This window comes from Tenrec ecaudatus, chromosome 3 (genome assembly GCF_050624435.1).
Source record: "Tenrec ecaudatus isolate mTenEca1 chromosome 3, mTenEca1.hap1, whole genome shotgun sequence".
NCBI classification, from domain to species: Eukaryota; Metazoa; Chordata; class Mammalia; order Afrosoricida; family Tenrecidae; genus Tenrec; species Tenrec ecaudatus.
Window position 1 is genome coordinate 110,723,280 of NC_134532.1, and position 24,198 is coordinate 110,747,477.

The window sequence follows — 24,198 nt, forward strand, 5'->3', positions numbered from 1 at the left end:
TCGATCATTATGATCAGCTCCCCTTTTCTCCCCCTTCTCCCTCCACCTTCCCAATACCTCGTGGCATTGCTATTCCCATTATTGTTGCTGAGGGTTTTATCTGTCCTGCATTCCAAGTGTCAAGAGCTCCTATAGGTAACAGTGTGCATGCCTGGTCTAGCTGGGTTTGTAAGGTGGAACTGGGGTCATGATAGTGGGACAGGGGGTGGGGTAAGAAGCATTAAAGAACTAGAGGAATGTTGTGTGTTTCATAGGTGCTATACTGCACCCTGGCTGGCTCATCCCTTCCTTATGACCCTTGTGTGAGGAGAGAGATATTTTATGGAGAATAAGGCACCAGAAGATGGTGCCTGGAGTCCTGGGTAGCGCTGCTAGCAAACATGTTGCAGAGTTAGTTGAGATGTAGTCCGTTGATATAGTCCTTCTAGCCATAATTCTCTATGTGATGGATCATCATTCTGGCCTCTATACCTGCGGTGACCATCCATTGTGGAGGGAGTTCTCAGCTATGCTGAAGGATAGGGCTGTTTCTAAAAGCCCTGGTGGCAGAGTGCGGAAGTATTGGGCTGCTCACCACGAGGTCAGCAGTTTGAAAGCACCAGCAGCTCCTCAGGAGGAAGACAGGTCGGCTTTCTACTCCCAGAAAGAGTTACCATCTCAGATACAAAATAATAACAATATATAATAAATCAAGGATTCATGAGGGGGGAGAAGGGAAAAAAGAGGAGCTGATACCAAGGGCTCAAGTAGAAAAAATGTTTTGAAAATAATGATGGCAACATATGTGCAAGTGTGCTTAATACAATTGATGTATGGATCTGTAAGAGCCTGCCCCTCCCCCCAATAAAATGATTAATTAAAAAAGAGATGGAGAAAGAGAGTCGCAGTCTGGGAAACTCAGAGGGGCAGTTCTACCCTGTCCCATTGGTTCACTATGAGCTGGCATTCACTCGATGGCAGTGAGCTTGGTTTTGGGTTTGGTAAACCAAGTCACACCCTTTGTTTCCTTAGGGGTAGGGTCTGCAAAAGACACATTCCTCGGTGTCTAAGAGCCATTCCAGAAACAGAGAGAAATCCCAGGACCACGGGCAGTGCAGCACATTCAAGATCCTCTGGCTGACGTGGCAGAGGTCAAGACTGTTGGCATCATAGTGCTTGCATGGCGACCATGGGCGGTGGGTACACCAAAGCCACCAGGCCGATATCAGAAGGCAAGGCAAGGAGACCCTGAGACGGAATAGAGGAGCAGTGTTGAGACATGGAGACTGTAGAGCATCCTCTGGCTTCCTGGCAGCCGAGGCAGAAGCCAAAGGACCACGTGGCTGAGAGAGAGGCTGACCGAGGCAGAAGCCAAAGGACCACGTGGCTGAGAGAGAGGCTGAGGACTGGAGAGAAATTGGCTGCAGGCTGAGGAGAGGGGTTGCTGTGGACCGATGGCTGGTCCCTTAGGTTTAAGAATCTGGCTTGTGGTAGCCTGTTCACTCCCTGAATAAGCCCCTGTAACTTTGAGTGCGACGGATGTATTTCAGGACTCGGCCGAGAAGGAGAGGGCCGGGGGAGGGACAGTTGCAGGGACAGGTACAGCAGGATGAAAGTCAGTGCTATGTCTGGCCCCTGTCTCGTGGCGATAGGGAAGCCAGATAGGGGCCTTCCATGCTAGTTTTACCTACCAGTCAACCCGAAGTGCTTTGGAGGAAGACCCTGTTGATCTACTCCCAAAATTTAGCCATTAAAAGACTCTAGAGGGCACCACCAAACCAAACTCATGCCATGGAGTCCATGCTGACTCATAAAGACCCTATCAGACAGGGTGAAACCAGCCCTGGGAGTTTCTGAGCCTGAAACTCTTTACAGGAGTGGAAAGCCCCCTCTGAAGTTCCGTCTTTCGACTGAACTCCGGACCTTGCGGATCGAAGCCCTGGGCATTACCAGCACTCCACCAGGTTCCTTCGGGGGGCACAGTCCCACTAGAACACACACAGAGTAATCATGAATCAGAAGCCACTGATGGCAACTAGATTTTTCCTGGGAGATGACTCATAATTAATTTTGTCAATCAAGTTCTCTACAAATTGATTGTTTAGAAATGAACATTGTCAAATTATGGGGGAAAGATCGATTTGAAGAGGAAGACACGCTCTCCTCTTTACCTGTAAAATTCCAACTTCTATGTCAATGTTCAGGAGAAACCACCTTCTGTACTCTAAGGTGGAGCATGTTTGTGTGAAAGCAAACTGGAATGATATGAGTGGGAAATAAAATCATAGGTATTATTGTTTGGGAAAGGGAGCGCCTCGCCTCTGGTTTTACCATGAGGACAGTGACACAGAAGATGGAAGGAAAATAAAACTCTTAAATTAGAATTTTTAAAAAATGAAACACTGACCTGTGAAGACTCTGAAATATTTTGACTCTCTTAGCATTGCCATGTAAAATATAGGACACCCGGCTAAATTTGAATGTTGGAGAACAGTGAGTAGTTTATAGTATAAATATGCCCCAATGGGAAGGCTAGCAAGACTCTATGGTACGTCCGTTGGACATGTTGTCAAGAGAGACCAGTCCCTGGAGGTGGACCTGATGTTCGGTAAAGTGGAGAAACAGCCAAAAAGAGGAAAGCTCTCAACGGACTGGATTGATGCAGTGGAGGTATCAACAGGCTCTGACTCAGGAACATTTGTGAGGCTGGCGCAGGTCTGTGCAGTGTTTCATTCTGTTGTGCACAGCGCCACTAGGGGGTAGAACCGAGTAGATGGCCCCTAACCACTAAAGACAAGGAGAGATGGAATTCATAAAGATGCTGATGATGAAAGGCAACAATGATGAAAACAAATATGAGGTATTTGACTTATTCAGTACCAAGTCCTGAGGGAGCGTTGGATTAGAACCTACCATGTGCTGGGTATCGGTAGCATTTTCGAAGATGTCATCGGTTAGATGACCAGTGACAGTAGCATGAACTCTAATCTTACATGAGAGGTTAAACTCTGAACATCCATTTTGCGGAAGGCTGTGGATGACAGTAGAAGCCCAAAATCCATCTGCAGGGTCCCCTCGTGGAGTACGCCTCCAGTGAATGACGTCAGGCCATATCCAGGGACGTGATGGCCTTACTGTCAGACAGAGAGCACTATAAAGTCCATCAAGGCAGCTGTCATCAGGTTAAAATGTAACATCTTATCATTTGATCTCCCTTTTGACAAACTGTAAAGTTGTTTCCATTTGTAATACTTTCTGCTTTCTTTTCCAATGAGGTTTTTCTCTGCTTTGATTTTTCAGTGGTGTCTTGGTTGTTGTTTCTTGGTTTTGTCTGCTATGATTTTCTGATATGAAATCAAGGTTAAGTAAATCCATGGAGACAATAACAATAACTAGATTAAGAATTACCTAGGGGCCTGGCAAAGAAGGTTAGAGGGCCATGAGCTAACACCACTGAGTGCTGTGAAGAAGAAAATGGTCTGTAACCGATGTAGGGATGGATTATGCAGCTCTTATTAGTACGCTTAAAGGGTCACATTGTATGATAGCTGAATTATATGTCAATAAAAATATTTTTTATAAAAAACAAGGAAGGAAGAATGACGGGAAATGGGAAACACGGAGCACTGGATGCATGCTGCTACGTGGTGGGGGTGCCATCAATGTGACAAAACAGAGTGTGCGTGCATTGTTGAACGGACAAAGGGAACCCACTTTGCTTCATCAACTTTCACCCAAATCATAATAAAAAAGGTGTGATTTAAGAGAGGGAGCGAGTCCACAAGGACACGGAGACCAAAGGAGGGCGGGCTCCAGGTGACCTTGCAGCTGTAAACCAAACACTGCCTGGGACTGGTAGACACGGATTCCTCAGAGCCCTCTGGAGGAAATGACCTGCTTCCGATTGTTTGCCTAGGGAAACAATAAGCTTCTGTTCCTCTAAGCCACCCGGATCGTGAGTGGCTATGGCAGCCCAAGCAAAGAAGACTTGCCAGCACAAACTACTGTCCGATTCCAACCTGGCTTTTTGATGCCTTGAGATGAAGCCAGCGGGTGGTTTTAATTGCCTACGTGCAAGTGATTTCCTTGGTTTTTCTTGATCAAGGGTGAGGAAGCGCTCCCCAGAGGGACCACCAGAATGAGTCTGGGATCAGAGCAGAATGCTAACATTCTTGCTTCCCGACTAGGCTTCCCGCATCTTATATTAACAGCGAACCCCAGCACCTCAATATGACTGAACAACAAATGTCATTTATTGTGATAAGGATTAAACAAGATGACGGCTCACGTCCTCTTATGCGGAGATTATGTTCTAGATGCAGGAAGCATGAATTCCACCTCAGAGGGTGCCCCTTGGCACAGGGCAAGGAGACCTGAGCACCAAAGTAAAATAGCACAGTGTCTGGGTGAATTGGTTCAAATACTTCCTGCCATAACTTTACGGTAACACAAAGCTCCCTGGAGAGGTGTGTAGAGGAACCCAAGCCCTACCGCCAGACTCAGTTGTGGACTCACAGAGGGTTTTGGGGGGAGTAGAAGGCATTGGGTGGAGAGCCAGGAGGCCTGGTTTCTACTCCTGGCTTCTCTGAGCATCTCACAAGTCCTCTTTGATGCACCAGAGGGTTGTTGAGAAGAGCAAATGAAAGTATAGATGTGTTATGTTTCTCCTCACTAATACTGTTAGGTCTACGGTATATTCATGTGTATAATTAAAATTGTTTAATGCGGGGATGCCAGGATAGATGATCCTTCAGAAACAAAAATGGGAGTAATGATTCCCTGAGGATATGGGAAGACAGGAGGGGGCAGGGAAGGGGGAAGCGGAAGCTGATAGCAATGATGACATATAACTCAGTAACCCAGCGGTTCTCAACCTAGGGGTCAAATAACCCTTTCCCATGGGTCGCCTGATTCATTAGAGTTGCAAAATTACAGTTAAGAAGTAGCAATGAGAATAATGGTATGGTTGGGCATGAGGAACTGTATTAAAGTGCCACAGCGTTAGGAAGGTGGAGACCACTGGTATAACCCCACTCAGGGGGGTGAATAACAGAATTGTAGGTGAATGGGTGTATCAGATGGGGAAGATACAGATAAATATGTGTGTGCGTGTTTGTATAGATATACATATATCACAACAAGGATTCCTGGGAAGAAGGGTGGGGGAGGGAGGGGATAAAGGCGAACTGATATCAAAGAGTTCAAGAACAAAGACAATGTTTTGAAACTTATTTTAGTAGCAATTGTATAATCATACTTGATCCATTTGAATTAAGGAATGTTATGACATCTGTAAAAGCTCCCAATAAAAAGATGAATTTTTAAGAAAAGAAAGTATCGATGTGAAAGAATTTTATTAACTGCAGTGTACTGTACATACATAATCGGCCTCTGCTACTTCTGTAACCAAGGGTTTGCTTCCCAGGCTTGCGCCACTGTCCAGCTCTGAACGAATGGGCTGGAATGTTGTGTGACTCATCTTCCATACAACAATGTACCAGGAAGAAAAGGAAAACATTAGGAAAGAAACCCTAAGCTTAAAGTCAGGTTTCCCTGGAGAGAAACAACCAAGAGCTCCTAATTCGTGGGTCACACGTGACGGTGAACCTGCTGTCTTATTACAAGATTCCTCTATCTGATATGTGCAGCTTTCTTTTTCTATTAACTAAATAAACATATCCTACAGATATTATTGAGGAGTCCTGGTGGTATTGTCCTCCACGGAAGAAAGGTAGGGCTTTCTGCTCCTGCTAATAGTTACATTCTCAGATACCCACGGGTCAGGTCTACCCTGTCCTATAGAGTGGTCATGAGTCAGAATTGACTCAATGGCAGTGAGTTGAGTTTTACATATATTGTTCATTTTTTAAAGTATTTTGGCACATCGGTGAGACTACTGAGACATACTATTTACAAGTATTACTAAATGAGAGGTTTCCAAAAGTGGGAAAAGGAAAGCAATTCCAAACACTTTAGTATTCTCTACCCCAGAACAATCTTTTGTATATTAACACCAAACCAATCCCATGGCCACTGAGTTCATTCCAAGTCAGAGTGACCGTGAAGGAGAGAGGACCTGTTCATTATTGGTTTTGAGCTATGAGTTCTTACAGAGCTGACTGCTGCCTCCTTCTTCCACAGAGCAGCTGGTGGGTTTGAACTGCTGACCTTTTAGTTAGCAGCTCAGTGCACCACCAGGGCTGATCTACCAAAGTCCTAAAAGCCGAGCACATTCAGTAGTAGTTCTTTTCCTAACATCAGAGGTAATAAAAATAAATGTTTACATCTTGATCTTATCTATCCTTAATAGACCTCATTTCTCTCATGAACAAGGTAGTCAGATATTAAAATCCATGAGTCATAGAGAAAAGAGAAATCTGAAGAGTACTTAAACCGTTAAAACATACATCATAACATCAACTTTTGTAACTTAAAAAAGTACAGACCATTTATAAAAATCCTAAGCCTGAATAGGAAGTTTACATTTTATCTTCTGATGTTGTACATCCAAAGGTCATGAATAGCAACCAGAGTTTATGATAGGTGCCAAGACTGTGGAGATAGATTTCTCTGTGAAGTGCTCCTAGGAATAAAAAACCCACACATGATGCAGGCATGCGTGCACGCTTCCAGAGATCGTTTCCCTTGAAATTCCACTTCAGTAAGTCTGGAGTCCCCGGTGAGTACAAACAGTTAACATGCTCACTGGTAACCAAAGAGTTGGAGGATTGAGCCCCCCCAGAAGAACCTTGAAGAAAGTCCTAGTGACCGGCTTACAGCAAGCTGCTGCTGAGAACTCTAAGAAGCGCAGTTGCATCTCCATGCATATGATGGCGGACTCAACTCATAGCAACTGATTTTGGGTTTGGGTTTCGACTGAGGGCTAGACATTTGTTTTGTTTTGTTTTGGTACATGTACCCTAGATAAACTTTAAAAGGTGGCTCTAGATCACATCTTTCAATTGAGTGATTCCCCCCACCCCCTTCCTCACAGATCCACCGCTAGTTGGCAGTAGAACCCAGAGACTGCCCTCTCAAAGCCAGCCTACCTTGGCCTTGGTCTGGGTTGTCATCTGTCAAGACATTCTAACTCTGCTTTACACATGCAAATGAGCTAATAATGCTTCCCTCAAAACGCTGTTCATTTTCCCTACACCGATAGCATCGTTTTAGATAAACCACAACCTGGACTGAGTATTGGTAGAAATGAAATGTTGTATGTTTATGAAAAACAAACAAACAAAAGATTTTCGGGGGTTTGCCTTGGTTAAATGGTCATTATTCTGTAGTGCCACTGCAAGTGATAAATAAGGTCATGTTTTTCCAGACTTGTCAAGGACTCAGCACACATGTGGTGTGTGGTACACAATGTGGATTTGGACGTCAGCAGCATGTGCATGTTTGAACAGCTAGAGCTTTCCCATGTCAACATGCATGGCGCAGATTTGGGGGACAGGTCCGGAAAGAGAAAAGTGCATTGAAAATCAAACAGCATTTCCAAAGATAACTTACAGCTCACAGCAAGCCGGCTAGAATGGCTGACTTTTCAACCTGGGGCTTCCCAGCGGCTGTTCAAGAATTACAGCAAAGGCCATGATGTTTGGAGTATGTTGAAGATTTTGCTTGAATTAAATACTCTTATGTAGGGCTCTAACATCTCTTATCACAATCCATACATTCATCCAGTGTCTCGAGCACACATACTGAAGATTTTTATAGTGACTATCCAGATCTGAGATCTGCATGACTATCTAGGAGGTCAATTGCAAAAAGCAGGGTTTGTTTGGAATGGGTAGCGAGAACAGAATGGCTTATAGCACACCACTCTCCAGCTGCTGTGAATGGGAGTGGTCCCACCTAGGCACGTGAGGAGAGAAATTGGCTATCTTCTGCAGGCCTTGGGGGTGCGGGGGCAGGGGGATGTTTCATGGAATCTAGTGGATGCATAAAAACAAGAAATCCGGTCCTTACTGGGCCACCCTTGCCCCTGCCCTCTCTACCACAGATTGCTTGCTCAGGATCGGGGACAGAAGTGAGGGCTCGCAGGACAAAGAGAGTGAAAAGGCACCTTTCGGCTTCAATGATACCTTCAAAGGGGGTGGGGAGTAGCTTTAAATAGAAATGTGTAATGTCAGAAAGCCTCCTATTGGCTCACATGGCTCCCGGCCTCAGTCCTGGTGGGAGTCACTTATTGTCACTCCCAGGGCAATGCCTTGAGTGGGCTTTAGGAAGTGCAGAAAGTTTGATTGCACTCTGGATCACTCTTCCCAGATGGTGCTTTGAATTATAGCTCCACCCCTTCCCTTTTAATAGTCTCAAATCGACACCAGATTATCTAGCTACCACACCAGCTAAAACGCAGAGTTCTTTAACTCTGGAGCAGTGGGAGAGAGAGCAATAAAAGTAAGAAGTGTTTTGAGACAGCGCAATCAACATAGCTTATGTTAAAGAGGGGTGCGCACCCAGTGTGCTTCTAGCTAGCCTTCTGTCCTGAAAGACAGTCCACGCTGACCATCACTCGTTGACTCCCATGGGAGATGTTGGTGCTTTTCAAATTCATTGACATTCTAAATAGAAACTTTTCGCATATTTTTCACCTTACATGAAATTCTTGCCATGACTCCATAATAAAACCTGGAGAAATAGCAGTTCAATAGTAATCAAATATGTTCTCCAAAAGATAGTGCCTGGATCCCTTTGTTGTTGTTGTTGTTGTGTGTCACCGAGTCAGCCCTGACTCACAGTGGCCTCATGTGACGGGACAGAGCTGCCTCACAGTTGTCATCATATGGAGGCAGAAAACTAGGTCTTTCTCCTGTGGATGCTCTGGGTAGATTTGGACAGCCAACTTTCTGAGTGGAAGCTAAGTTCTTAACCATTGCGACAGGTTTCTTTGAACTCTGAGAGTTCTAAACTATATAAGTTGAACCTGAAAATACGCATTTCCCCATACTGGGTAAATTAATATTAATGATAGCAACCTTTCCAATTTGCTGCATGCTAAGGAGAGATACAATTCATTTAAATTGAAAATCCAATAGTAAACAGAATTATATGTGCTTCAGAGGGAGGGAGAAAAACACTACCAAGTCTCTGGCACCTACTACCTCTGGGTATATTTTCAAACCTATTAAGGCCAGAATTTAAAATATACAGCATTGATGACAGCAGGTATAAACTCTGATTGCCAAGTTTGACTGAGTCTTCTGTCTTGTACCTACTTAATCTTAGCAAAGAGTCCATGGAAGAAGGATCCTTCTCCAGGCTTTTAAAGTTTTGACCAGAAAAGTGCAGGGTGAGTTAAATGACACATTTGTTTATCCACTGGCACACCATGTGATCAAGGACCAGCAGCTGCCATGATGCCTTGTGATTGTGTATCCTAGCAACAGCCTACCCATGAAAAAGAGCTACCTCGTGAATGAAATCCACTTACCTACACATAAAGCTGGCCTGTAGCCCCTGACACACTGTCCTGAATGAAAGAGAAAGAGGTAGCTCTTTTCTCTGAAAGGCATTTTCTCCAGAAAAGAACTTGACAAATCAATGAGTACATACCACAAATAACTAACAGGGGGTTCTGCTGGGTCTCAAATGCCCTCACACTTGCACAAATTCCAGCATACCAAGTATCCTGGGAAATACTTGGGAAACCCAGACACCGAGAGATATTAGCATGTTTGGCTAGGCTTGGGAGAATCAGAAAGCCAAGGTCATAAGTGAACACCCACACCAATTCAAACTCCCAGTTTAAGAAGGTCAAGGGGTGAGGAGTGTAGAAGTTCCCACCTTGGATATGTATATAAAAATGAGGGTTCTGGGCATCACTTTCCTTGGTATTAAGAGAAAAGCTCTGAGCTACACTGTTAAGGAAAATAAAGAATGACGGGGGACATATTGCCAGGCCAGATTCCACAAGCGATTATTGGACCCCACAAAGAAGCAGAGTGCGGGGGAGGGGTGCAGGTGTCAGAATGGGGAAAGAACATTGGCGGGTGGAGCCAGGTCTAATCTCTGCCTCATAGGAGCCATTCTTGGGCAGAAGTGGAGTTGGCTTCCCCTCCTTCCTGCTGTCAATGGAGCAACTCAAATACGGCTTCGACACCATTTCCTCATGCCCTATTGGAATGTCTCTGTACCTTTGCCATCTTAAAGTGCTAGCTTTCACTCTCTAGAATGCTCTCTGACTTTATGCAAATCTCTAATTGTGACATATATCGCTATTGTGTTGTCACTCTACACCATAAGATATTCTTCTTATTGTCGTTAGATACCAGGGACTGACTCATAGCAACCCTATGTACAATGGGGGGTGGGGGCAGGGGATGTCTTTTTCTGTACGATCCTCACAATTGTTCTTATGAACAAATTTAAGGATGACACAGGACCAGGCATCATTAAGATTCATAAGAACAATTGTGAGGCTCTTCTTAGCCTCCTCATTCTGAGTGTAAGCTAAAAGGAACAGTCATGGTTGCCAGTGTCCTCTGCTTTCCTCTTCGCCCCAAAACAGGGTCATCTTAGTGGTGCTCGGTATGCATTAACTCCTGCAGCATCAAGAGCACCTGGGAACCCTTTGTGGGATCCCAGCACTCTCACATAAAAGACACATGTTATCTGGGTCATTGTCTGCGCCTACTGACGCAGAAGATAGCACATACCCCCCTTTAGGAATGCAAAGAAATTTGAAAGAACAATTTGGCACTCTAACTATGGTTGCCTCCATGGGTCATTCAGAATTTCCTAGAAAATTATCTTGGAATTCTAGTGCTAGAATTATGATATACTAATACTGGTATAAATACTAGTAATTATAATAAACTAAATTGATCACTTGATATTTCCTATGGAATGACCTCAAGGGTGCAAACTTCTATATTTTATAAACCTTCTTATGACTGATATGCTACAAAATTATTCAAAAGTTCAAGAATGCAGGATATGGCCCAGATAGATACTTTTCCATACTCTCACTATTAGTATGATGAGTCAGTAAAATTTTACTCAATTATAATTAATTATAAAAACAAATAGATAACAGAGCCCAAGGAGAATTTTGAGCTTGCAATTCATCTTATGACCTGATCCTACCCAATACCACATGAAGAGCTCACCAATAAGAGGAGGGCTGTACAGAGTGTCGTGAAGAAACCAGATGGTTCCTGGCTATCAGAACGGGTCGTATCTGCAGTCTCACAGGCGTGTCTTAAAAATCACTAACAATCTAAATGAGGTGTCAGCTAAGTCCACACAGAAGCACCAGCCGGTGTGATCCACAGCTTGTAAGTAAAATCTAAGACTAGAGGAGGGAACTGTATTAGAGCTTAAATTCTGAACACCTGGTTTGCAGAAGGTGCTGGATGCCAGTGAAAGCTGAAAATCCAATTGCAGAGGCCCACCTAGGCTCAGCCCTTGTTGAGTCTCTGACCATTGGCAGGGATGTGAATTGCTTTGCTGTCAGAGCACATTGGAGAGCGGAGTGATGCAGATGCACTTAGGTTAACATTTAACTCCTTATCATTGATACTCCCTTTCACCTGTTTTAAATTGGTGCTAGTTTTTTTTTTTTTGCTTTCTTTTGGATTGAGTCTGTTATGTTTTATTTTGTTATTGTTGTTGGGTTATGTATTGTTTTGGGGTTTTTTGAGTTTTTGTTGTTGTTTTTAGTATGTTTTCTTTATATGAAATACAGAATAGATAAATCTATAGAGACTGTAACTGGCTTAATGGTTTATTAGAGTTACAGCAGGGAAGATTGGAGGAGATGGGGAGCTAATGAAAATGAGTACAAGACAGAAGAAAATGTTCTAAAGATAGCTCTCTTTAATATGTTTCAATCATGGAATCATATGGTATGTGATTTATATGTTAAAAAACCTTAACATTAATGAAAGAAAATTAAAACAAAAATAACATATTGTTGAAAAATAAAAAAGGAAGGTCAACCTAAGAGGTCTTTCTTTAGTCATAAGACTGGCTAAAAAGGAACGATCTCAGGAAAAATAATGGGAGTAGTAATACCATTAGAGTAGAGGGAAGGTAGGGGGTGGCGGGAGGGATAACCAATTACAATGATTGACGTATAACTCCTCCCGCCCCCAAGGGGAGCATGGGTGAAGCATGGGTGAAGGGAGACTGTGGTTGGTGTATGATATGAAAATAATAATAACGTATAAATTATCAAGGGTTCATGAGGGCGGGAGGGAAAAATGAGCTGATACAAAGGCTCAAGTAGAAAGAAAATATTTTGAAAAGGATGATGGCAACATATGGACAAATTATAAGAGCTATAAGAGCCCCCAACAAAATCATTTTTATTAAAAAGGAACATTAAACCATAACAGAAATACTAACAATATGAGCCTTTACCTACATCTTCATTATTATGCATATATAGTATTACCTATTAAGCAAAATAAGTATAACACATTAATAAGGCAAGCATATTTAGCACATAATAATATAGGATGCCCAATTTTACTTAAATTTGAGATTAATTATCTGAAAAAGATTTTAGCATAAGTATGCCCTATGCGATATATGAGACATACATTACTTTCACCAAGGGAATGATGGCTAAACAAACGTTAGTGCTTACACATACAGGAGTACTAGGTGCCATTAAAGAATAATGGTGGTTTGTCAAACAAGTCCTAAATGGATGGTCTTGGAGGTCATTGTGCTGAATGAAATTAGTCATTCACAAAAGAACAAATATTGCATCAGACCAGCCTTGAATCCTGGCCACATACAATATCTGTACGAGCAATGAAAAAGATCTCATCCTAATAGAAACATTCTTTAATGAATAGCAGTAGTGGAAAGGAAGAGAAGGTAAATTACTGCTACAGATTAGACATGTGATCATGTGGGGGAGGGGAGAGACTGTAGACAGCAAGAGGAAGGTCAGTCAAGGGTTATGGAGTCAAGGGAGGACACTGGGAAGTGTGCTAGAGTTAAAAGCAACAGAGATAAATGGTATATACTCAATCCCACAACAACAGTGGTCTTCAACTATATGGATAGACAGGTAGACATTCTGCCTGGACAACTGCGAGAGGAAGAATGGGAGCATACCCAGGCACACACACACAGGACATTTGCACATGTATATTACCTTAGCTGCAAATATATGAGGTGGAGCCTACAGGAGACAAAGCTATAAAAACTTAAGACATAGCCAAACCCCTTCAGAGAATGAATAACGGGCCTGGAGTTCAGGACTACAGTCTCAGAGAACACCAGTCAATTGCCATAACATTGGTGCACAAGGAGAATGCACTCCATTCCATTTGGTGAGGAATGGCTGGAGTCTTTAAAGCTCCTAAGCAGCCATTGAAGGTGAAATTATTGGTATTTCTCTGTCTGGGGGAAAGAAGATTGATAGAAATCATGAATGCCTGGAAACAATTAGGCTAATGGACTAATGGACTAGGTGAACATCATCCTCTATGACTTTGAGATCCGAAGAACTAGATGTGTCTAACTACCCCCACCCACAGCTGTGAAAGGGATCGCATTAGAAGATCCTACTTAGAGTAAAGAAAGAATGTGGAAAAAAACTCAAAATCGTAATTTTTTTTAAAGATCAGGCTTACTGTTCAGAAAGAGACTGGTGAAATCCATCTTCAAGTCTGGAAATGAACTCATGTCCATGGCTCAATCTTCCGCCAAACAAGAGAGAGATGTGTAAGGGTACGATAACACAACAGAAGGACGTCTTTAGAATAAGCACCTGTGTGAGATCTAAAGGGCAGCATTTCCCCCAAGGACAAAGGTTAGAAGGGTTAGGAGAGACGCAGAAAGGAAAACCGGAAACAGACAAGAAGTGGGATAAGTGAGGTTACGTTGTGGAGATTGCGATCAATGACATGAAACAAGATGTGTACGAATTGTCCGATAGCAAAGTAAGCTGCTTTGTAAATCTCCACACAATTCGCAATACAAAAAAATGTAAGCATGTGATCATTGAACCTGGAAACCCATGTTTTACTTCAAACATGGCACACTCAGAAAAATTGCTCACTACACACACAAAAAGGAAAGGCGCGCTTCTTGCTAAGCTATTAGTGAAGAAAAGCCAAGCATTTCCCACCTGTCATTGTCCTAGTTCTTTAAAAACAATATCTTCCAAGCAAAATGTGTACCCTTGGGAATTATATACAGTGAGTCCTTGTTATGTAGGAATATTAGATCTTGTAAGACTCAGAGAATAAAGGCATATTAACCAGTTCTCATTGGCTTTATTCCAACTCATCGTGACCACATGGTCTGTCAGAGTAAAACCATGCGCTCCAGGTTTTTCAATGGCTGGTGTTTTGTTGGTTTGTTTTTGAGCTATCAGGAACAATTTTCTTGGAAATATTATCCCATTAAAAAAGTACTTTCACTGTATTTCTCAAAAAGCAACTTTCTAAAAAGATAAACTTTGCTCGAGCAACATACAGTGTAACTCTAGTAGGAAATCATAACACTTTGGTTAGGTGACAATAATAGACAAATTCCCCAGGGAGCTAAGAGGAATACATGTGAGTCCATGGAGTTTACTGTAATATATCTGAGTTCAAAATATTCAGAGAAAACCCAAATTCTTCAAGCAGTTGTGTGGCTTCTTGCTTGATAATTTTAATTTAAAAATTCCTGATCTGGTGTGGAAAAACTGAAGCTTTACTGTGATGCTTGGGGAAATGTGTCTCACTACTAAAAGAATCCTCATATTTGGTCACAGGTTTTCATTCTTTTATCCATAACTGGGCAATTAAGCAGGAATGCTTTTTGGAATCTTTTGTCCCAAGGTAGGGAGAGGAATGCAGAAAATGCACCATCTATATCTGAAGCACAGTAAGATTAAGTGACACTAAGTTAAACTCCCTTGGACTTATTTGAATTTCTTTCAGCTTCAACCTGAACTGACAGATGAGCAATTGATGGCCTGTACCATAGTCGGTCCCTGACCTAGCTTTAGCTACTGATATTGAATTTTTCCATTATCTCTTCCCACACATGTAATCAATTTGATTTCTACACAGAAATCAGTAGATTTTTCCACTCTGCTATTCCATCAGTAGAGTCCAAATGTATACTTTTGTGTTGTTGAAAAAAGATACTTGTGATAAAGAAGTCATTGGTTTTGCAAAATTCCATCATGCAATTCCAGCTTCATTTCCATTGCCAAGAACATCTTTTCCAACTACTACTCCTCTTTGCTTCCATTATTTGCATTTCCATTGCCAATAATTATCAATACATCTTGATTGAATGTTTGATCGATTTTAGACTGAAGACATTAGTAGAATTCTATTTCTGCATCACTAGCTTTAATTTGAAAAATAGTTATATTGTTTGCATAGTTATAGTGATTAAATTTCCTTGTATGTGGATATATATTTACAAAATCTGATCACACAGTATTGTGTTCAAGATAGACCTTGAAATATCCTTTGTTGACAATGACCGTGATACCATTCTTCTTGAGTCTGTCATTCCTGGTATAGTAAACCATATGATTGTCTGACTCAAATTGTTTAACACCAGACCACTTCAGCTCCTAACACCTGAAATATTGGTCTTATACAGTGCATTTCATTTTTGACAACTTCCTTTTTTTTTTTTTTTAGAATCTACTTGGTACATCTAAAGTTCCGATTATTGATTGGTGTTTAAACTTCTTTGTTCTCATTTGAGTCATACCCCATCAGCAAATAAGGATCCTGAGGGATTAACTCTCAAAGGTTTTTATTTTATAGCCCAGAACATCTTAATAATAGATATGACACATTAAACAATAATGACAGAAGACCTGATGAGCTGTGCGAAGACATCAAGAATATCATACAGGAAGAAAGGAAAAGGTCATTAAAAATAGAGAAAAGAAATAAAGGAACAAATGGGTGTCAGAAGATGCTCTGAAACTTGTTCTTAGTTGAAGAGTAGCCATGGCAAATGGAAAAAAATGATGCGAAGGAGATGAACAGAAAATTTTGAAAGGCAGTTCAGGAAGACAAAATAAAATATTAGACTGAAATGTGACAATGCCTAGAGCCGGAAAACCAAAAAGGACGGACATGCCCAGCATGCCTCAACCTCAAATAACCCAAGAACATGGTCAAGCCTCAAGCTGCAACATTGAAAGATTCTATCGTCAAAATACTTACTGATGCAGGACGTATCAATAGAAGATGGAAAGACTACACAGAGGCACTGTACCAAAATGAACTAATCCACATTCATCCATTTCAAGAATGAGCAAGCACCAATGGTAGTGAATGAAGATCAAGTTGTACTGAAAGCATTGGCCAAAAACAAGGCTCCAGGAATTGATGGAATACCAACTGAAATGTTTCACCATGCTGAGGAAACACTGGAAACACTGACTCATCTGAGCCAGGGAACTTGGATGACAGCTACTTGGCTAAGTGACTGTAAGATCCAGAGTTGTGCCCATTCTAAAGAAAGGTTAGCTAACAGAATGCACAAATTATAGAACGATATCATTAATATCACATGCAAGAAAAACTTGTGCTAAAGACCATCCATCAATTACCTGTTGCATGTGGATTTTGATAAGAGTTGTACGAGCCCAAATAAAATGATTTTTTTTAATAGTTGCTGCAGTACCTTGACAGGGAATCAGAAGTTCAGGCAGAATTCAGAAGAGAACATGGAAGAAGGCATATCATTGCTGATATCAGATGGCCCTTTGCTAAAAATAGAGAATACTTGAAAGGCACATTGCATTGGGTAAATCTTCTGCACTAGACCACTTTAAAGTATATTGGTAAACAAGGACGTTACTTTGAGGATGAGGGTGTCCCTGCCCCAAACCAGGGTATTTTCAATCACCTAATATGTGAAGTTGGACATTGAATAAGGATGACTGAAGAAGAATTGATGCATTTGAATTGTGGTGCTGGTGAAGAATACTGAAAGTGCCATGGACTGCCAAAATAACAAACAAATCAGTCTTGGAAGAAGTATATCCAGAAGGTACCTTCCAGGCAAGGGAAGGGAAATTTTGTCTCATGTATTTTAGACATGTTGTCAGGAGAGACAAGTCCCTGAAGAAGGACATCATACTTCTTAATGTAGAGATGTGGAATTAAAGAGGAAGGCCCTAGGAAAGATGGACCGATACCGAGGCTACAACAATCTAATGGGCTCAGACTTAAGAACAGTGGTGAAGGTGGTGTTTTGTGGAACATAGGGTCACTATGATTTGGAAGAGATTCAATGGCACTTTACAACAATGAGTTAAACTTGGTTTTTAATTTTCTAGCAAGACCTACTTTGGATGGGGCTATACAACATTTTGCTATTTATTTGGCAAGACTCTTTCCTTGGTAAAGTGCTTAGTCAACTTTGCCAGCTTACTTGTGCTCTGTGGCACACAGTTTGGGAAATGAGCATCTTTGTTACTGTTATTAGTTACCTCAAGGCAACTCCATCTCACGGTGACCTTAGGAGTAACAGAAGGAACCCCTGCCAATCTTGTGCCATCTTTAGGATCGTTGGTAGATTTGCATCTTCCAGCACTCCATCCATCCAGTCTTCTCTTAGGATCCCTAAGGATTTCAGTGATTGATTTTTGAAAGTAGATCACCAAGTCTTCCTTTCTAGTCCATGTTAGTCTGGAGGCTCTGCTGAAACCTGTCTGTCCTGGCTGACCCTGCTGGCATTTGAAATATCAGTGGCATAGTCAATGGCCATTTTTTTTTTTTGCAAGTAGTTTTCTAGGTTGCTCTTCAGAGTGTTTCTGGGCAAACTTGAGCTTCTTCCCTTTTGGTTACCGGCAAAGTGCATTAACAACTTCTATCATTTGGAGGAGTCTTTACTACCCATTATATGTATTATGATGGACAAGCTTGCTACCCTTCTATCAGTTTGTCACACTTTGGTGGCTTCTGTGGTGGTTCTGAAAGCAACACTACTGGTTTTACAAGTAATCTCAAAGTCACCCATGGTAAAAATTTTCAGTGGAGCTTCTAGAATAAAATGACAGACTTAGAGATCTACTTTCAAAATTTAGTCAACGAAATCCCATAGAACACAGTTCTCTGATCACTAAAGAATACTGTCTAAGGATATTGCTAGCTAGGCTGCTGGACGACCCCATGGTGACTTCAACAATGAACTCAGCCATGACAATGAGGTGGTGTGAGTAGCTGCTGTCCGGTCAGTCCCGACTGCTAGGGACCTGGTGTATGACAGAAAGAGCGCCGCTGGGACCCATGCTAGCCTCAGAATCATTGCTCGATTTGAGCCCATTGGTTCAGTCACTCCATATCCTTGGTGGTCTTTTTCTCAGACCTTCGCTTGAGTGGGCAGTGGCCCTTCTGCAGGGCCGGAGCACGTGTGGGAGTGGGCGGGGCTTCACAGGGTTGCATGAGGTGGAGCCAACTCGGCCAGCAACAATTGGCAAATTGAAAAACAAACAAATTGTATAGCGGAAGCATTTGCTCATATTTTTCTTTCTCTTTTCTCTCTCTTTTATTTTTTTAAACAGATGGAACAGTATTTGGAGGCTACTGATCAAAAACATCTCCAACCAGTCATACTAAAGAGTGAATTGTTTCTATTGAATTTTCATAAGGGTAAATTTGTCCAGTATAAACTAGGATTTTGAGTTGATTTGAGCCAAATCACTAGTCCATTAACCTTTTTTGGTGGGACATAGATAATTACTTGCTCTACTCTATGCACAAGCAAATTCCTCTCATCTTCCAGTGTCTAAAATAAATGTCAGAAGTGTGGGCAGCCCTAAACGTGCCTAAAAATTTTAAGGCATTTGAAGATCTAATTTTAAAACCCCTGCGCCACCCAAGAACTTTAAAGTCTAAGATAAATGGGTCCCAAACATGACGGAGAAATAGGCAACATTTTCAAATAAGAGCTACCACTTTCAAGTACTATGCTTTGGCTGATGCTGTTAAAAGCAACATGTTACCTTTCTGCTGAACAGCACATTTACTGGGCACTGAAAGGGACTTCCTACCAGTTGATGTAACAGAATTAACCAGTGGGGCTAACAGATCCTCAAGGGTGCCAGCCCAGTTAGCATCCTGATAAAAGGAGAGAAGGTTGAGGTGCCAAGGATTTCACCTTACTTGGATCTACAAACAACGTTCACAGAAGCAATAGTCAAGAGATGAAACGGTGCGTTGCTTTGTGTAAATCTGCTTCACGAGACCTCTTTAAAGTGTTCAAAAGCAAGGATGTGGCTTTGAGGACTGAGCTGTAGCTGAACAAACAGCGGTATTTCCAATTGCCTCGAAAGCATGTGAAAGCTGGACACTGAAAATGGGAAAGTGGAAAAGAATGTGTGCACTTGCATCGTGGTGCTGGGGATGCGTATTGAAAGCCCCATGGGCTGTGCTGAAAGAACAAGTAAATCTCTCTCGGAAGAAGTAGGGCTGGACCGCTCCTTAGAAGCAAGGATGCGAGACTTGGTCTCAGGACTCGTGTGAGGTGTTATCGGGAGCAATCAGTCCCTGAGGAAGGAGCTCATACTTGGTCCAACAGAAGAGCAGTGAGAAAGAGGAAGGCCCTTAAGGTGGACTGACCCAGTGGCTGCAACAATGGCTCAAACAGAAGAACCGCTGTGAGCCTGGCATGGGAGCTGGCAGGGTTCCATTCTGCTCTACATAGATAGGGTCAATAGGCATCTGAACTGACAGCAGAGCCTGACAACAAGTCCCAGATCAGTCTGGTAAGTTTTTGAGTCATTAATGAACATTGTTTATTACAAAAATACAAATTGTGTATATTGAAAATACTTTTACCTTAATTGTTAATGTGGTAAAATGATTCATCCAGGAAACCCACCCCATCCTCCTGCTGACAAGTTGATTTCTGACTCACAGTGACCCCATTGGACAGAGTGGAACTACCCCATTGGGCTTCCTAAGCTGTAGTCTTTGCACGAGGTTCCCTGGTGGTGCAGTGGTGAAAGCCATGGCTGCAAATGGAAAGGTGGATAGTTCAACCCACCAGCCCCGCTGCAAGAGACAAGAGTCCGTCTGCGGCTGCAAAGATGCACCGCCTTGGAAACCACGCAGGTCCGCTCTGCCCTGTGCCATGGGGTTGCTATGAGTCAGGAGCACCTTGGAGGTGCTGGGGTTTGGAATCTTTCCAAGAGCCCCTCACCTGGTCTTTCTCCCACACAGCCACCAGGTGGGTTTGCACCGCCAACTTTTAGTTTAGCGGCCAGGTGCTTAACCACTGCTCCACAGGCTATTGTCAGCTTTTTCAATACAGGCAGTTTCCAGGCTAAAAATCGATATCTTTTCCTAACTGTCTGCAGAAAAACCAAGCTTTCTAATGCCCTACAGAGCTACAGTCTTGAAAACCAGCACTGGCAGTTCTACCTTGTCTTAGGGGCCACAAGGAATCAGTGACTATGAATTTAGTTCAGTTTGCTTTTCCTAACTGTGTCTTTAAGAATGTGGAAGTTGGAACAGGTGCGCATGGTTCTTATTTAACCTGATGTTACCCCAAGAAGCTGGACGGCTTTTCCGTGATTTGAAAACAGCAGGTGAGACGAGCAGAGGGTGTTGTAATGAAGAATGGGCTCTGAGTAGGGCCTGTTTGCTTCAAAGTGAGGGCAAGTTTATCTAGTATTAAAGGCTAATCGTGTATTGTCATCCATATGTATAAGTTGTTCTTAGAACAGGAACTGCCTGTCTACTGTTTTCCCATGTGTAAAAAACTAAAATAAACCATCATTACAGATAAAACTAATCTACCTATAGAAACCACTACTATTATTAATATTCATAGCTTTTTACCCCATAAAAATAATAGCAGATAACACTTATGGAGTACGTGTTACATGTTAGACTATTTTGTGCAGTTTACATGCATTAACTTAATGGCTTTCCAGCCAGACTGCCAATTAGAATTATCAAGGGAACTTAAAAAAAAACTTTCCACCTGCAAACACTCCCAGACTGCCCAGAGGGAACATCACTGATTCCCATGTGCAGCCAGAACTGGAAATGCGTTCATCAGGACACTCTGGACTACAACTTTAGAAAGAGGGGCATCGTGGTCTTGATTTTTCAGTGGGGAAAGGGAGAGGCATATTTCACAAGCAGCCAGTGTTGGCATGTGAATCCAGCCAAGTAGTCTGGCTCCAGCATTTGAAGTCTTTACCCCTAAGCTCGAGGCAAGGGTTGGTCCCGTGTTAGAATTCCTTACACCTCCCTGCAGGAGGCCTGGTGGCTCCGTAGTTAAGTGCATTCTCAAAAAGTCGACCAGTAGACCCAAGAACGAAGAACCCTGGTAATCAGCTCAGGTAAAGATCACCTGGGAAATTCTGTCAGGCAGTTCTACCCAGTCATAGAAGGTCACAGTGAATTGGAACGGACTCAACGACACACAATGATAGCGGGTGGAAGGTCTGAGGGCAATTCCTGACCAGTGTTCCTTCAGCACAGCCCCCACCCCTCACAGGTCTCCATGGTGCTCAGCAGTTTTCGGTGGAACATCCAGGCTAAGGCAAACTAGGAAGAAACGCCTGACAACTGGCTTCCAAAAGTCAGCGAATAAAAGCTCTATGAATCATCATAGTTCAATCTCATGGTGTGCTCAGGGAAACAGACCCCACGGGGAAAGCCTGAGTTGTCAATCCCCAGTAACAAACCCTCGACCCCTAAGTTATACAGCTCCTCATGCCATGGTACATTTGAAGCACACTTCCATTCACCTGAGAGGCATAAAAGTGGCAGCTCTGTAATTTCTTTGCAGATAGATATTTTTCTATTTTCTTTTCTCGCTTGATCCTGGCTGAGACAAACAGGATCCTAATCACAGAATGACTGTGGTGTGCACGTGACTGGGAAGCTGACCAAGCTTTGCTGGTGCTCAAATCAGTCACTGCTGTTTACTGTTCAAAGTTATCTTCCCCCATTTGGCTAACTCGGTGCCCCAGAGTTCCTCCTGCAGCCAGTTCTCTGACGCGTGGCCTTCACGTCGTTCTCACATAAATACTGCCAGGACAGACAGCAAACAGGGACATTTCCTTTTCTCGGCTGATATGCCTCCTCTGAGGCGAGTAGGTTTGAACTAAAGCAGGTGCTCAAACAGGAGATAAGTGAACATACTCTGCGCATTTCGCAAAGGAGAAACGGAAAGAAAGCCCGATTCTGCGTTCTATCCCCCGGCTTCTCCTCTGGGCAGTCACAGCAGTAACAATGCATCAATTTACCTGGATCTTGTCAGACCACAAAGCATTCCTCCTGCTGGGCCAGGATCTCTCTCAATGCCAAGGACAAGAAATACAGCACAAACAACTTAAGTTGGGGGAGGGAGGAACAGACCATGGAGGTAATTTTTTTAAGAGGAGAAAAAATATATATTCTCAATGCCAGGAATGACAGAGATTTATCAGCTAACTTGAGACATGAAGTGTCAAGTGCGGGGATTTAAATGAGTGACTTACCAAAAAAAAAAAGAGACAGAGTCTCGAAGTGGCCCCCAGGCAGCCCACCCTCCATGGGGTCTGTGCCATGTCACTCCACTGTTCAAAGAAGATACCTCCTGCTAGGGCTTGATCAGATGCTTAGGGAAGACGTGGAGCCCAAGAGGCGATTTACTGAGCTCAGCTGCTAACCAAAAGGCTAGCAGTGTGACCCCACCCTGTGAAAGAAAGTGCAGGTGATCCACGTCCGCGAAGATCACAATCTACACACCATCCGCAGCACTTGCCTCGCACCCGGAATTGCTGCTAGCCACACTTCTGCTTGACAGGTCCTAACCGCCACCACACACCCTGCTACGCTGGGCAGGCTGTTTCACTCATATGGGAGCCTGGCACCACTCTTGAAAGGCCCATGTTAGTATTGTCATTGGCTATTTTGTATTATGTATGATAGCATGTCACGTCACTTCCAGCGGTATTCCCACGTAACTCGACTCTTTCATGGGTGGTGTGGATGTGAACTAGATCCGTCAGCTCCTAAAACGTGTGTTTCTTCCATTCTGTGTCACGCTGTGACAAGAACCACACCAAGGAATGTCAGAGCAGCTTATGTCCCTGAGTGAATGGCCAAGCCCGCCTTGCCTGAGATCGGCGACACATGCATGGGGGTAATAAAGTGCACTGGCAGAGAGGGAGCAAAGCGAACAGGATTAAGGCAGAAATGCTCTTTGCCATCAGGAAAGTTCTTGTTTCCCCTCGACTTAAGACTGCCTTTAACAGAGAGGGGCCGTGTTGCCTGTGTGCCCATTGCCGGTCCTTAAACAGCGCTCAAAGTCAGAGTGCACCTGTTACTGACACAGAAGCGCTGAGTCAGAGGCGGAGAAACAGCAGGGGACACCGAGAGGCGTTAACGTTGAACTAGGTTAATCTTCACAGCAATGGACTCATGTTTGTTCACGATTCCCTTCATAGTTTCTACCGACATTCACACCTTAAGCGTCCCCAGAAAGAAGACCTCTCCCACCCCACCCCCACATTTATGGTTTAAATGGAGACAATCATGAAATCAATCAGTCGAACACATTTCAACACTTTCCAATCATGGACTAAGGGGAAACCGGCTAAGGGTTTAGTGACCACTCCCATCAGCATAAAGGCTGCTGCTTGGGTCTGAGGACAAGCAGGCCAAAGTGAGCCATACGAGACAGAGAAGACGCATTTCTTGAGAGAGAGCCGTACATTTTTATAGGTATAGTACATTTTATAGAGACGCGTTCTCACAGCTGCTAAAATAAACAACCAATAGAAATACAACTGAAGCAAATGTGCACATTCAAAAACAAGTCGGGGAAGACAACCACAACAAAAGGCAAAGGTTCTAAGACAGGAGCAGGTAGGTGAGAGCAGCGCCCAGGAGGCTGTGCACTGAGCTACATTTCCGTACTTACCCACACAGGGAGCGTCCCCATTTCCTGCAGGAGTGCTGTGAGGACAGTTCTCCGGGTGCCGAGCTGAGAGGCTGACACACGCAAATGGAACAATCACTGACAGGAGGAAACTAAACAAGAGCAGCGGCATCTTGCGGGGAGTGAGCTCTCAATAGCAAGTGAGCTGATGCTGCCAGAGAAGGGCCTGGGCAAAGTGCGCGTGCCTGACCCCCAGCTCGACTCCCAAGGCTGCTCTTGGGCTCTGGGGCATCTTTTGACTCGCCTGTGCTTAGCCCTGAAATTTCCTCCCCCTGCAACTGAAGCAGCCCAGAAGGCAAGCACCTGGAAAGATTTCTTTATCTAAGGTTTCCGGAG

General features: G+C 43.2%; 1 protein-coding gene across 1 annotated transcript in view; it reads right to left on the reverse strand.

Moving 5' to 3' along the window:
* EGF (epidermal growth factor) overlaps positions 1-23,974 on the reverse strand; it is a 154,584-nt gene extending 130,610 nt beyond the window's left edge. Inside the window, 1 exon segment of the mRNA XM_075543534.1 lies at positions 23,845-23,974. Coding sequence (XP_075399649.1) covers positions 23,845-23,974 — 130 coding nt within the window.
* Positions 23,975-24,198: the final 224 nt, after the last annotated feature.